This window comes from Amia ocellicauda, chromosome 11 (assembly GCF_036373705.1).
Source record: "Amia ocellicauda isolate fAmiCal2 chromosome 11, fAmiCal2.hap1, whole genome shotgun sequence".
In the NCBI taxonomy this organism is placed as follows: Eukaryota; Metazoa; Chordata; class Actinopteri; order Amiiformes; family Amiidae; genus Amia; species Amia ocellicauda.
Genome location: NC_089860.1, coordinates 34,793,873 through 34,806,458, shown reverse-complemented (window position 1 = coordinate 34,806,458; position 12,586 = coordinate 34,793,873). Strand labels below are relative to the sequence as shown.

The 12,586-nt window shown below is 47.3% G+C and overlaps 1 protein-coding gene across 1 annotated transcript; it reads right to left on the bottom strand.

The window, feature by feature from the left end:
* Window positions 1–1,147: 1,147 nt before the first annotated feature.
* Window positions 1,148–10,836, bottom strand: LOC136763555 (serine/threonine-protein kinase Sgk1). The gene is made up of 13 exons (XM_066717633.1): window positions 10,616–10,836; window positions 9,406–9,481; window positions 7,777–7,852; window positions 7,631–7,674; window positions 7,469–7,526; window positions 7,002–7,085; window positions 6,645–6,776; window positions 5,983–6,095; window positions 5,669–5,792; window positions 5,132–5,227; window positions 4,886–5,041; window positions 4,448–4,537; window positions 1,148–4,076 (listed from the first exon to the last, which is right to left on the bottom strand). The coding sequence occupies exons 1-13, from the start codon at window positions 10,683–10,685 to the stop codon at window positions 3,909–3,911; spliced, it is 1,287 nt and encodes a 428-aa protein (XP_066573730.1). The 5' UTR covers window positions 10,686–10,836; the 3' UTR covers window positions 1,148–3,908.
* Window positions 10,837–12,586: the final 1,750 nt, after the last annotated feature.

Sequence of the window (12,586 nt, the reverse complement as noted above, 5' to 3'; positions counted from 1 at the left end):
TTTATTGCCTACCGTCTGTAAGCTGTTAGTGTCTTAATGGCCGTTCCACAGGTTCATTAATTGTTTATGGTTCATTGAACAAGCATGGAAAACATTGTTTAAACCCTTTACAATAATGATCTGTAAAGTTATTAGAATTTTTACAAAATTATCTTTAAAATACAGTGTCCTGAAAAAGGGACACTTCTTTTTTTGCTGAGTTTATATCTACTACCTATTTTATTTTAAAGTGCAATTTGAAAATAAATTAGACACTCAGAATCCAAGGCTGTCTGTCTAAATCAAATCTCATCTTGTGGGACACTGTCTTATTGTTTTAAGACCTCAGAACTCATAACCGTTCCTGGAGACATAATGAACCGCCTTCTCCCAGTCTGATGTTATGAAGCTTCCTCATCGAGTCAAGCACAGCACTCGTTTTCGGTGCACATTGCATTCAGATTCTTGCATCACCGATAATAAAGACAAAGAAACGTTATGCATGTAGGTGCCAGTGGATGCAATTTGAACTTGAGCTGATGTGATCCGCGTCCACATGTCCATGTCTGGGCACAGCTTCCCTAGATAGTCTACCAGCCTCCATCTCTTCTTCAGTCTGAGAAGCTTTACATTCAGCCTAGTTTACAGAACAGACTGAAATCATGTGGCTGAAAATATGGGTCCAATTTCAGGATGTTTTATAGGTGCAGGATCATCTTTACCCAAGGGTTTGGGGGTGGGGCCTAGTGTCAGTCAGTGTGCTTTTGCCATGTCCTTATAGAGAGATGTAATTCTGTATGAGATCTTAGACTCCCTAGTGATTTTATGATGTAATATCCATAAAACATCTTTTTGAAAATGTGAAAAATTGTCAATTGTCAAGTATTTTGTATTTTTTTGTAATGAAAGCTAGTGACACAAGCCATCCACCAACCACAATCATTCTCTTTCAGCTACAGTGAGCGACAACAGTCTGGCAGTTGTTGAGAGAAGCAAGCGGACATTTAAACTCTGATCCGAGTTGACAGGTTGGAGTTGGAGGGTCTGCTTGTCCCTTCAGAAGCCCTGGTATTTTATAGGCAATCCCTCCATTTCTTCTCTCCCATTCACACCATGCACAGATCCATTCAACAGCTCAGACGGGACACAAGACACATCAGCCCACAAATCAGCCTAGGAATTTTATTAATCTCATTCCTCCGCTTAGACTAAGCAGCAGCTCGCCCAGCTTTAAAGTACAGTACATATGTTGACAACGTGTAAATAAATACATGTGAACCGAAAAAATAACATTAGAATCATAATGTCTTCCACATATGGAAGAAATTGCGACACTCAGACTGTATGTGCTGGCGTAAATCTCTAGAGTGGAGTGGAGGCTTGACAGTGGAGTCGCAACACGAGGGCCGTAGGTGCCCTCCTGGGAAGCCTAAATAGAGACCCCACACGGTGACGTCTCTGGGCTAAACCACAGCGAGAACCTCTACCTACTGGAGGCATGCACCCGAAGAGGGGAGAAAGCACGGCCACATTTAGCTTCCTTTGTGCAAAGAAAAGAAGAACCAACTAATTCAAAGTAGATTTTTGTCCACCGTGTACAGTGAGCATGCTTCAATAACTGAAGTAGATAGCCATCCTTCTGGGCCAGCCCGGCACCAGTCGGTTTCACACTTTCCTGCTCTCTTGCTCAAACGATGTGTCCGTATATCCTTCAGGGTTTCTATTTGTTGGAGGCATAATAGTTGGAGGAGTTATTGCATAATAAAACAGATTTTAAAGTGATGCAGTTTTGGGCAGGGCTTGTTGAGAGCAAGAAAAGGGAAATTAAACCTTCTGGCAGGACAGACCACAGAAAAAATACATACATGAAGAGAGGGTTGATCCACAGGGCAAGGCCTTTTTTTGCTCGACATGATGGGACATGCATCCTTCACAAAAGACCTCCCCCTCCTTTAACTTGAAATGAGCTACTATTTACATGATGCATATCGTATAAATACAATCTAGCCGAGTCTCCTTACGATTGGTCAGGCGGAAAACAACCCCCCCCCCCGATCATTATCATTATTATGCTGGTCAAGTGATATTCTGCAGAAGTACACAACACACAGGGTCCTCTCCCCCCCCACCCCAAACAAAATAGCAGAGGAGTCCTCCTTGCAAAAGCTCAGAACCTCATCTCAAAAATCCTCTAGCTCTATGAAGTTAGTCATACAAAAATAAATATATATATAAACAGGCAACAGTTGTGTCTTTGTTATTCAGTGTCTGGCAGTGTACAGTGACTGCAGTCAGGCAGGATCAGTGCTGGTGGAAGTGAAAGACAGATAAATGAAGACGATCAGCAAACATCCAGAGTGTCGTTCACAGGCGGGGGAGGGCGACGGTTCAAAGACTGCCTTTCCCCAAGCTCTGAACGGACCTGTTCGACTCCCGCAGACCCCCCCACCCACCACTGCAGTGCTGTGAACTATCGATCCCGTGCGATACCCTCATAATATACGTGTACAGATGGAAGACAGCGGAGTGATCACACTGATCCAAGTGTAGGAGGACAATATTGCGATGCATTGAAGACAGAGGTCAATACATAAGAACAGTAACCGTCCCCGGGACCTTGGATCTACAGAGTCACTGCTTACAATACACCGACCATGTCTGTCTTTCACAATGGCACCAGACCCCCAACGCAGGTGCCTGGAATCCAATTCTTAAAAAGACTTTGTATCTTTTAAGCTGGGTCACAACTCCTTTTTCACCCATTGGAGACAAAACAAATCTCCACTGTAGCTAAAAGATTTAATAATCCCCCACTTATCCCATGTAATATCAGCAGAGAAGACTGCAGCGAGGACTATTGGTGTCCGGTGAGCCCACCTCCAGAGAGATCTGAAATTGGGAAACCCTCCTGACTTTTGATCAGTCGACCGCAGTACCGCTCCCCATTTGGTTTTGTCTACAGAGCCCTGTGAGGAGGTGCTCGGTTGTGGGACAGATATCCGTCCAACCTGAGACAGCCAGCCGTGGTAGGTTCCTGTGCAATCGTGAATGTTTATTAAACTCTGCTCTCTATGGGGAGTTAGTGATATTAGTCCCATAACCTATTAGAAAGAAGCAGAGAACTTTGTGTTCAGAAACTACCGCTTCCCACATAGAGAACAGGTGCCCATGTCTTAATAAAAACAAAATACTGCCTCCCTGTGCGTTTTTGGATCCCTGTACATGACAGACACTTGTCAAGCATTCCTCTCCTTTAACATCGACTACTTTCTCTCCTACAAACTCACATATAAACTCCATACAACTTTAGAAGCTTCATAGCCACACATTCAGAGTGCAATAGAGCGTTTGCATTTAAAAAAATAACATACCATTTATTATCGTAATTATAAAATTTACCATTCATGCTGAATAGAAGCACGAACTCGGAGGGGCAGAAAAGGCATCTGATCTGAAGCTGCCGTTGCAGATATGCGTTCAGCAGAAGTCAATTCGGTGTCTCGAGCAGCGAGCTTTACCAGCCCCTCTGCCCTCTCCCTCACACACACGCAGACACCGCGTCAGACACGGCACTCCGTGTAGCCGATGTCTCGATGTGCATCTCGGGGGAGTTCTGAACTGCAGCAGCTGGCCAGGGGAGGGACTGTGGGCAGGGGGCGCAGGTGGGCCATGAAAAACGAAAAAACGGCCATGATTGGAAATCCCGAGGGAAGCCCACCGCAAAGACTGGCACCTTTTTGGTGCCACTGACCCCCGGCCACCCAACCCGTGATGGGTCAAGTCCAGTTCCATGTCTTCCACTAACGGCAGCGGGCGACTCCACTCTGGTCATCGGTCACCTCAACGCCCCACCGCGTCGTCGGAGACGCGTTGGTGTGCCTCGCTGCACCTGTGTTCCCGCGGAGGGTGAGGGAGAGCGTCTCGGCCCCTTACAGGAAGGCGTCGTCGGCAGGCGGGGCGTAGGAGAAGCCCGGGAACGCCCCGGCGGCCTCCCGCAGACTGCTGGTCACCAGGATGCTGTCCGAGTTGCCCAGGGACCCGGGCACGGGCAGGTGGGTGAACTCAGGGTCGAAGTGGCAGAGGTCAGTGGGGCCGGTCTGCAAAGGGAATCCCACGTTAGAGCATCAACACTTCGTATACGCCCATGCTTGCTTCAAATTTACACCTCAACTACTATTTATTTATACCACCACAGCCAGGAATAGAAATAAATTGGCTTGATACATCAAAAACCAACTGACAAAGCATCTGCCATTATATTACTGGTTCTAATTTGGGTAACACTGCACTGACACAGTGAGAGTGGTTTACATAATGGACTTGGTTTTAGAGGGCTTCCTCAGGTTGCTTGATTGCGTTTATCCTTTTTTTTTTTTTTTTTTAATATAAAACTGGAAATCTCTCGAATCTGGAGCTGCGTCTCCACCCACACCTCCTAGTCCACTGATTTCACAGTAACGGAACTCACCACCGCGGGGACGAAGGGAGGGGTGATCTTCTTGGCCATGAGGTCATCCCAACTGATGGGGGAGAAGAAGGCGTGGGACTTGAGTTCCATCTGCGAGAGAAATAAAGACACGTTCCATTGAACCCGCCAAGCGATGCCAGGTGGCCAACCGCTCATTGACAGAGGGAGTGTGGGAGCGTCGGAGTCTGAGGCCCCGGGGAAGTGTGCGCTCCCACTGCGGCCCAGATTCAATCAGCACTGCCAGATCCCACTCGCCAAATGTGCCGCCCACCCTCGGGCACCGGGTGAGAAAGCAGGGGCGAGTGAGGATTGTGTGGCGCTAGCAGGGCCGATGACTGTGTGTGTGAGTGAGTGAGAGAGAGTGTGTGTGTTTGTGTGAGAGAGACAGAGAGAGAGAGTGTGAGTGAGTGAGTGTCTGCATGTGCGCGCTTTACTTACAAAGTCATCCTTCGCCCCCAGCCGGCGCCGGCGGTCCTTCTGCAGCAGCCCCTCCAGCAGCTCGCGGCCGGCGTTCGACACGTTGGGCTTCAGCACCAGGCCCTTGTGCAGGATGTTATTGTACATCTCGGCCGTGTTGCGACTGTAGAACGGAGGCTGGAAACAAGAGATGCGGGACAGTCAGTTCCAGCCCGAAAACAAACCCGACACTCGCTGTAACGAGCAGGACTCGGAGAAGACGCTCACCAGGCCATAAAGCATCTCGTACAGCACCGAGCCCAGGCACCACCAGTCCACGGTCCGGTCGTAGGCCTGTTTCTGCAGGACTTCAGGAGCCAAATACTGCAGAAAATCAGCAAAAACATTTTCAGAGGACAAAGGTCAATAATAAGTATAAGAATAAAACAGCGAGATGTTTTTCAGTTAAAGCAGCAGTGGTTTAACGGAAAGGAAATTGTGAAATTGATTGCGTTAGTCATTATACTAATTAGCTTTTTGCAAGCATGAGGACTGAAATTCCCGGAAATCTCTCCCTGTATTGCTCTTTCATGGCAACCCTGTCTGCTGTATTGTGTTTTGTAGCTTTAATTGTAGCTTTAACCACCTACAATCTGCAGTTTTCTACTTTCAGTCTTGTTCCACCACTCGGTAACATTTGCAGCACTGGAGTTTGCACAGCTTGTGCTTTTGAATGTGCCGAGAGCTGCCCTGACCATTTGTTTTTATATCTGGGTACAAATGATATAATAACAATAGTACGTGTGCCCTCCTTGTCTCTCGTACCTCAGGTGTCCCACAGAAGGTGGACGTGGTGCCCTTGGGGTCGAGCCCCTCCTTGCAAAGGCCGAAGTCCGTCAGCACAATGTGACCGTCTGAGTCCAGCAGGATGTTCTCTGGCTTCAGGTCTCTGGGAGAAAATAAACAGACCTGTGTTAAAGCCACGTGCCCAGACAATTCGATCAAAAAAAAAAAAAAGGACACGTGGACAAATCATTACTGAAACATTTCTATGATGTCACCCTTTGAACTTGTTGGTCGATCTAATTAACCTTAAACGGCATCATTCTGCTGGGAGACCCTGTGACGTCACTGCCTACCTGTAGACGATGTGCAGGGAGTGCAGGTACCCCAGGGCGCTGGCGATCTCGGCGGCGTAGAAGCGGGCGCGCGGCTCCAGGAACACTCTCTCGCGCTGCAGGTGGTAGAACAGCTGATGGAAGAGAGAAGGAGAAGAGGCGGCCGTTACTCATCCGCGTGTCAGAGAGTGTGCATCGCAGCACCGACGCACACTGAGCAATCGCTCCCTCCCTCCCTCCCACGCCCGTGAAGCACAACAGAAGCAGCCCGAGCGAGGATTTCCCTGCTGAGCGCCCACTCTGTTTTAACACGTTGTTTTTGTAAGGAAGGCCTCTTAATCCCCACATAGGGAGGTACAATGTAAGCACGGCTAGAGCTGGGAGTCTCCCGCAGGCTCCCCGGGACTCTCGCTGCGTGGGCCAACCGCACCGCCGACGCAAGCGGCCCACATGGCTGCACAGAGCTCGCCTGGCTTCCCATCGCTCTGATGTGATCTCACTTCTCTGCACCCAACTTGCAAGCCACAGGGTGCAGAGCACCCCCGACCTCAGACCGGCTCACACTTTTCCGTTTTTGTTTATGCCCATCGCTATGCATGCGCACTGGGAGAATTAATCTGCCTTCATTACGCAATCCAATTTGAGCCCATTCAAAACCCCATCGTCTTCGCACTAGTGCCTACCTCGCCCCCGTTGACGTAGTCCAGCACAAAGTACAGCTTGTCGGTGGTCTGGAAGGAGTAGTGCAGCCCCACCAGGAAGGGGTGTTTGATATTTTTCAGCAGGACACTGCGTTCAGCCATGATGTGCTTTTGCTGAAGAGAGAGAATTAATTTAGCACCAGGTGCTGTTCACAGCTCCATTTAAGCCACTCAGTATTAACATCTGTTTTGATAAATTTGTGATCATTAACAATAAAATAACTATAGATAGAGTAAATACATACTCTGGGCTAAGTTCAAAAATGCGCACCAGCTAACTAGAGTCCTTGTATTGTGACGGTTTAGATTTTAAGATGCGAAATCTTTTTCGGGACTTACCTCCTTCTTCTTGAGGATGATTTTCTTCTGCAGCACTTTCACCGCATAGTACTTTGCGCTGTCTTTGTGTCTCGCCAACAGAACCTGCAGCCGAGAAAGACAGAGCACGTCAGGGAGGAGCTCCAACATAGAGGGGGCGAGAGCACTGTACTGCACTGCACTCTCCCTACTGTGGAGAACCCAGGCGACCATGAAATTCCTCCTGCCCGATTTGAATCACATGGATGCCGATCCCCACCAGCAGGCAAACAGCCACTCCCGCCCTTCTGTGAACGCACAATGTACGAGAACACGGCCTGACCCGCGTTCACTGTGTGACTGCGCCCCACACGAGAGACGCAGGCACACAGGAATCAAAAACGGGCCATTTTGATTTGGGACGCAGCAAAATCGATTTTAAACTAACTGGTCATAAAAGCATTGGAGACCCTAATGTACAGTGTTGGCATCAATCCCTCACTACTCACCTTCCCAAAGCTGCCCTTTCCGATGATCTTCAGGTAGTCAAAGTCAGATGGCTTGACCCTGCAAAAACAAAGAGCGGGCACTGAGCATCTCCTGTCAAACTCTCTCGACGTTGTCTCCTTTAAATGCGAGAAGCAGCCGTCATGGAGAGCGTCAATACTTACTGCATCTCTTCTGCAAGCGAACTCCTCGGAGAAGTCAGGCACAGCTGGGAAAGAGCAAAAGAGCATCGCGTTAGATTAGAAGACACTACTATATTTAAATTATCATCACTATTATGATTGTTGTTATTTCTTGAGCAAACACTCACTGGGTTGGAGTCGCCATCCTCGTCCGATGGCTCGTTCTGATTCTCGTCCATCTTCAGGAACACCCTGACATCCGAGCTGAAACCAGACAGGAGTGTAAGTTAATCTGTCAGAACACATGAAATATACTCCCCCATTCAAACTCCCTTTTAAGATCAATCGTTTAAGAAACACAATCGGACTCCCTGCTCTTTAACACTATCTCGTCCTCTATAGCCTCAGTCCCCTGCAGTTCATCACAATGCAGCTGATTGACCAAGATGCAGGATCCCTGTCTCTCCATTAGATGGCGACGTTATAACAAGGTTTCCCCTCATCGCACAGTAACAATGTGACCACAAAAGACCATAAGGAAGATTAACAGGCGTTCAGAGGAATTACATTAACGTTTCAGAATGCCTATTATGTACCTATAAATATGACACACAAGATCTAATACAGTTATAAGAAGGCACTTAAAAACCTGTTAATTTCACACTGCACCAGGGTTTTGCATATTAATAATAATAATGTGTTTCTTTACTGCTGCTGAGAGCAGCCTTGTCACACATTCCTCACCTCACTAAGGCAAGAGAGTCGATGCTTCATACTGCAATGCAACATGGGGACAATGTTTGAGTCGTACCTGTCATCGGCACAGACTAAGTCACACAAAATGTTGTGCAGCCAAACAGATAACAGGGTGAGAAACAACAGGGTCCAACTGCCAAGGAATCTAGAGAATAATCGCGCCTCTCCCACTGAGGAAACACTTGCGCTTCACAGCAGCCCTCAGCCGAGCTCCAGGGCCCTGCGTAACAACAGCCTCTCCAGGAAGAGGGGGCGAGCCTCTGCTACAGTCGGATCACAGCCGAGTGTGCGGCGCTGCGGAGGGAGGGAGCTCGTCGTGACTAGCAGTGGAGGAGACAATACGGCTCTCCTCTCTGAGGGGGAGGGATGAGTCACAGGTGGGTGGTCTGAGAGGGAGACCCCACACTTGTATAAGCCTCAGTGGGGAATAACAGGGGAAAACAAAAGCACAGTACAGGAGAGGACAAGATCTGACAACAGCAGTGACTGTAATGGAGATCTCTGCCTGTGTGTGCTGGGATGCTCACACTTTATACATCAGTGACTCTGTGGACAATGTTTTTGGTATTTCCCGCCCCCCCCACGAGATCCTGAGCTCTTGAACAGAACGAACACATGACATTGGTCTGGGGAACAGAGTGGATTGAACCCAAGAGGGGCTTATCATCCCGAGCATTGACTGGGCCGCTGACGGGTAATGCGCGATTTCCTGCAAAGCCTATGGCCTGAGGTGCCAGGTTAACAGAGACGGTTTATCAGAGATTAGGCTAAACCTCTGATACTATTCATAGTCTGACCAAGCAAACAGATCTTACACTCCTTATCATAAACAAGCACAGCTGACTGGAAAAAACGGAGCAATTCTTGGTGGACAATAAAAGCACAAATCAATCAATTTGAGCAGGATTGGAGAAGTTGCAGGTTTGACACACACAGTAGGTCCTGTATAGACTGACAGTGTGTTGATATGACAGATCACCCCAGGGTCTCCAGCAGCCAGTCAATCTCAGCCACCACGTCACCCATCTCTCAGAGACACGGATCCACACTGCGGTACTTACTGCTGACAGATGTGCGGGTTGGACACCAGTTTCTGAATGAAGTCGTTCAAGCCCATCTTCCTCTCCTTGATGAAGGCTAAGAGAGAGAAGACATTGACGTCAGAGGGGAATCCGACAGACACTGAGAATGACGTCAGCGCGTTAAAGCAATAGACGAGCCTTGTTACGTGTGATCAGCACAATGACATCTGTATTTTTAGGCAATTAAAACAAACGTAATGTATACATTGGCAGTAAAGGGTTTAATAATTTTGTTTAGGGTCATTTACTATATATACACACTAATAAGCTGACCTTATGGTCGCGGAATGACATGGACAATTAACACCCCGCTAAATCAGATATTAAGGTTGGGAAACGTCCTATAACAGTGAAATAAAGGCGTGACAGTCAACGAAGTTAAGAGACACAAGAAATACAGTACAAATGCATTATTAATGTTATAGAGCAACTGTAGAGCTGGGCTGCAGAAAGGATTAGACACAAACCCTAACATGAACACAAGGCGCAGACAGGGGCGAGCTGCAGTCCTGCTCTATTGGTCGGTTTGAAAAACTAGGCGGAGAAGAAGAGAAAGAGCAGAAAGCAGAAGAAACCCCCCACCTCCCAGGGACTCAAACTAACCGAGACAGGTCGCATAAATACGAGCCAATGAAGCCCAGACATGAAATCGATATCCGACAGAGGCTGATCAAGTGGCATATCGATCCGACACGTACGGATTAAATAAACTTAAATTAGACAAGTATCGATTAGACAAGGGTCCTCATCCAAAAGCTTCCCCAACATATTTCCACGGCGTGCTGTAAGGTCACCCGATTTCTACTGTAACGCTTAATTAACTGCGCAGATGCCATGCAATTAACTCTCGGATAACTGGATCAGATGCACGGAAACTTGCGCTCAGCCCTGCATCACCCAGACAGCACAGCACCAGCGCAATGCCAGCTTAGATGCCAGCTTAGATGCCAGTTTAGATGCCAGTTTAGATGCCAGCTTAAATGCCAGCTTAACCTGTGCAGGTGCACCAGCGCCAGAGCGCACAACTCCGCACAAGAGACTCGTCTGATCCTCGGGATGAACGGGTTTAAATCGCAAACCCAACACACTGAGTGAATGCAACATTGCGACACTTGTAAATCCCGATCTGACAATGCATTTCATATGATCACTCAACATCAGCGTCACCATATAAACTTGAAGTCCATACCCGTCAGGAAAGCCACCAGTCCTCTCATTTTGGAGTAGGTCAGGTCGCAGCCGGCTTCGGTAACAGCCATCACACAGCGGGCTTATATATCCAAAGCACAGTGGTCTCGACACGATCACGGTATCAATGAAATCCGCACACCCGTCCTGGTGCAAAACTGCTGTCTGATCAGAAGAGCCTCCACGCAGCTCCTTCCCGCGGTGCCGTGCTGTGCCGTGCTGTGCCGTACAGTGCCGTGCCGTACTGAGCGCCTCACGGTCCGCCGGCGCGCTATTTTATACTGGTCACGTGTCAGGCCGGCTCCCTGACGTCACGGCTTGCACCACGGCAACCGGTTCCACGCAGGCCGCGCAGAGACGTCACGGCACGCAGGCCACGCCCCCTCTCCGCTGCGGTCAGGAGGAGCTGCGGCGACGCGTTTTATCAATGGAAAGACACCGGGGGTCGGTCATGTCTGTGCGCAGGATTATTGCATGTGCTCAGACATAAACCGCTTTTGACGGGTGACATCCGCAGTAATGTGCAAGGAAAATCGATTGAAGATCTAATCCCTGCAGAACTATTTTTTTAAAAGCAATGCATTCAACAAATCAAAGTTTCTGCGGGGTGCTGTAGGGTCGGGGGACAGTAGTGTTAAGAGTACTTTTTGTAATACCCTTGAATCCTATTAACTTAGTCTATGGATAGTTTCTCCAAGGGGAACTGGAATTGTTCTGGTATTGTGACAATAGGTAGTGTCAGAAGACTACTGCATAGGAGAGAGAGAGAGAGAGAGAGAGAGAGAGAGAGAATCTTATTCAAACTGTTAATGACTTTCAAGGTGTTTTGCTTGCAAGTTTTTTTCCTGTGCAGTTTCCAAAAAGTGTAAGCAAACCTAGCCAACTAAATAACATTCAGTTCTTGCAAGTCCTTTCATTTATCCAAAATTATTAATCAGTATGTTTATATAAGTATTGATCCACTGCTTATTGATCCACTGCTGGATAAATGTTTCCCAAACACAATTCCACTTGTTTTAAGGACAGCATCTCTTTTTTCAGATCACACCCATAATGCTTCTTATGTCATCTTCCCATATTTGATGTGGTCGTCTTCTAAGTCTTTTTAAATCTATTTGGATCCATTCTATAGCTTTATATCCTTAGTCCGTTCTTCCCGCTACGCGTCTGGCCCATTGCCATTTTAACATTTTCAACCTTTCAAGGATGTCACAGACACCATGTGATTGTTTTGTGTCTCTTCTTGTTATTCCCAGCATGCACCTTCCCATGCTTCTGTGCATCGTTTCCAGCTGCTGTGTCAATATTGCGTTTAGGGACCGGGTTTCAGTGTGAGCGCTGGTAGTATGCTTTGAACAAATGTGTAGATTTCTTTTCAATAGCGTCTTGTTTCTTTCAAAGGTATCTTTACTGATGACTTTTGATATCTTCCATGTGATTAAACACACTGGACACGCAATCAAGCCAAAGTTAGATTTCATAAACAGTAAAAATATCAATAATCATAAGAACAATAACAAAAAAAATACCTAATCGCAAGTTTAGATGAAGCTATAGTACAATTGACTTTACCTTGGTATTATGATGATTAGTTCTATTCCTATAACATCAGGAAGCAGAGTCTGTTCCACATTCCCCATCCATTAATAAAACATGTTAAACCCTTCGACTGAGTCAAGGTCAGATGCTGACATCGCACCATATGGGTAATAAGCTGACGTTATGAACAGTATCATGATTAAGCCAGATCATCTCTCAACAGCCACAGATGTGATCCACTAACCATGTCAATTATATAATTCCGTTATGACACAACAGAGATGGACAGACCGTAAGAATTCACAGCACCAGCTTTCAATCTCCCCAGATAATCCAGCCCCCCATTGTATCACCAATCTCACTCTCAATACAGTGAATATGTGGAATGGGCTGCAGTGGAGATTAGTGGCCCCTCAGTGCTATTTATTGAACA

Excerpts from the sequence above, each read along its gene's own strand:
- LOC136763555 (XM_066717633.1), bottom strand. The coding sequence starts at position 10,685 with ATGGCTGTTACCGAAGCCGGCTGCGACCTGACCTACTCCAAAATGAGA. Across the intron at positions 9,482-10,615 it reads ACTGGTGGCTTTCCTGACGG|CCTTCATCAAGGAGAGGAAG; the intron begins GTATGGACTTCA and ends TCTCTCTCTTAG. Across the intron at positions 7,086-7,468 it reads GAAAGGGCAGCTTTGGGAAG|GTTCTGTTGGCGAGACACAA; the intron begins GTGAGTAGTGAG and ends TCTCGGCTGCAG.